Source organism: Morus notabilis, unplaced genomic scaffold (genome assembly GCF_000414095.1).
Source record: "Morus notabilis unplaced genomic scaffold, ASM41409v2 Scaffold388, whole genome shotgun sequence".
In the NCBI taxonomy this organism is placed as follows: domain Eukaryota; kingdom Viridiplantae; phylum Streptophyta; class Magnoliopsida; order Rosales; family Moraceae; genus Morus; species Morus notabilis.
The window spans coordinates 353,647-355,193 of record NW_010362833.1 but is presented as its reverse complement, the minus strand read 5'-3'; the positions used below and the strand labels follow the sequence as shown (position 1 = coordinate 355,193).

The 1,547-nt window shown below is 34.9% G+C and overlaps 1 protein-coding gene across 1 annotated transcript in view; it reads left to right on the top strand.

Annotated features, from left to right (window-relative positions):
• Nucleotides 1-732: 732 nt before the first annotated feature.
• The window catches only part of LOC21403265 (acetolactate synthase small subunit 2, chloroplastic), a 4,331-nt gene continuing 3,516 nt past the window's right edge, over nt 733-1,547 (top strand). Inside the window, exons 1-2 of the mRNA XM_024168842.1 lie at nt 733-1,054; nt 1,388-1,547. The exon at nt 1,388-1,547 is cut by the window's right edge and continues 81 nt beyond it. Of these exons, the coding sequence (XP_024024610.1) occupies nt 813-1,054; nt 1,388-1,547 (402 nt within the window). The 5' untranslated portion in view covers nt 733-812. The remainder of the gene's footprint in view (nt 1,055-1,387) is intronic.

Sequence of the window (1,547 nt, the reverse complement as noted above, 5' to 3'; positions counted from 1 at the left end):
TGTCCTCGATCTTTTTGGTCAATTGAGTCTTTGCATTTCTTCTCTAATTTTATTTTTTTCATTTTTTTTACAATCACGTAAATTGCAAAATTTTCCAAGTTTTCAAGAGTAATGAAGAAAACATTTCACTAAAATTTCAAGGTTTTACGCCATCATACGTGATCAGTGATTACCTATTATAATTTAAAAATAGTCATCATCAAATTTTCTTAAAAAAAATCATCAATTTTATAATTAAGAACCAAAATATCTAAGGAAAAAAATTACAAAATTAATTTCTCTAAAGAAAAATGAGACCAAACTGTCACGCTACTAACTAGCTGGAAATGCCAAAAAAAATAAAATAAAAGCAAGTTGTTTTTCTTTTAAGTTGCACGGATGTCGTTTCCTTAGTATGACTTGGTCACGTAGTTACTACTTTAGATTTAGATAACTTGTCATCGTTTCCTTAATGTGATGTCGCTTTAAGACGCTGTAGACTAGTTTAGGAATTGTTCTTTTCACTTCACTGTCGTTTAACATTCTGACGTCGTTTTTTCAATGACATATCGGTTTCCTTGTAGATTGTCGTTCTATTTTTTTTTTTTTTTAAACAGAAAATAAAAGCATGGATTACGTGTAGGATTTAGGCAGTACTAGGTAGAGAGAGAGCGGCAACGCCAGTGTCGACGTGGAAGCATAAAATGACAAAAATGCTAAAAAAAAGAAGAAAAAAGAAAAAGGAGAGAGAGAGAGACAAACAGGCATTCCAAGTGTCATCGAATTTCCTCCCAAACTCTCCGCTCCCATTCTCAAACAATCTCTTCTCATCAATGGCCGCCATTTCTGTTCACTTCTCATCAGCTCTTCTTCATATTTCTTCTTCTTCTTCTTCGTCGTCGGAGTCTGTTCTCAGTTTCTCCCAAAAAGCCTTGGGAGGCTTCTCTTCAGCCTCTCAGTTCTCACTCTTCTGCCGCAACAATCTCGTCTTCCCTCCACGAAGCATCCAAACCAAGATCTCCGACGCCGCTTTACCCGCCGCCAACGGCTCTCCTCCTTCCTCTACCCGATCCAAGTATTCACCTCATACCTTCTATGCATATATGTATATATATATATATATATGGGTTTCACTTGTATATATTTACACTGTTTTTGTGTTTGGTTCATATCGCAAGTGACATGAAATGTGTTCTTCTTTTTTTAATTAATTTTCACCGGATGATTTCCTTTAGAAAGATTGAATCACAGCATAAGTACATTGAAATTGTTAATCAATGGAATTTGGAGCCTTAGGTATTTTTTCTTTTTGGTTTGAATTCATAAAGTAAATTAGTTTATGAGTTTTGTTTTGTTTTGTGATGAAGTTTTAGAATTTTGATTGATGTAATGTTGGGGATGAATCCAGGGTGAGAAGGCATACAATATCGGTGTTTGTTGGAGATGAAAGTGGAATGATAAATAGGATTGCTGGAGTCTTTGCAAGGAGAGGATATAATATTGATTCCTTGGCTGTTGGTCTAAACAAAGACAAGGCACTTTTCACTATAGTTGTCTCTGGAACTGAA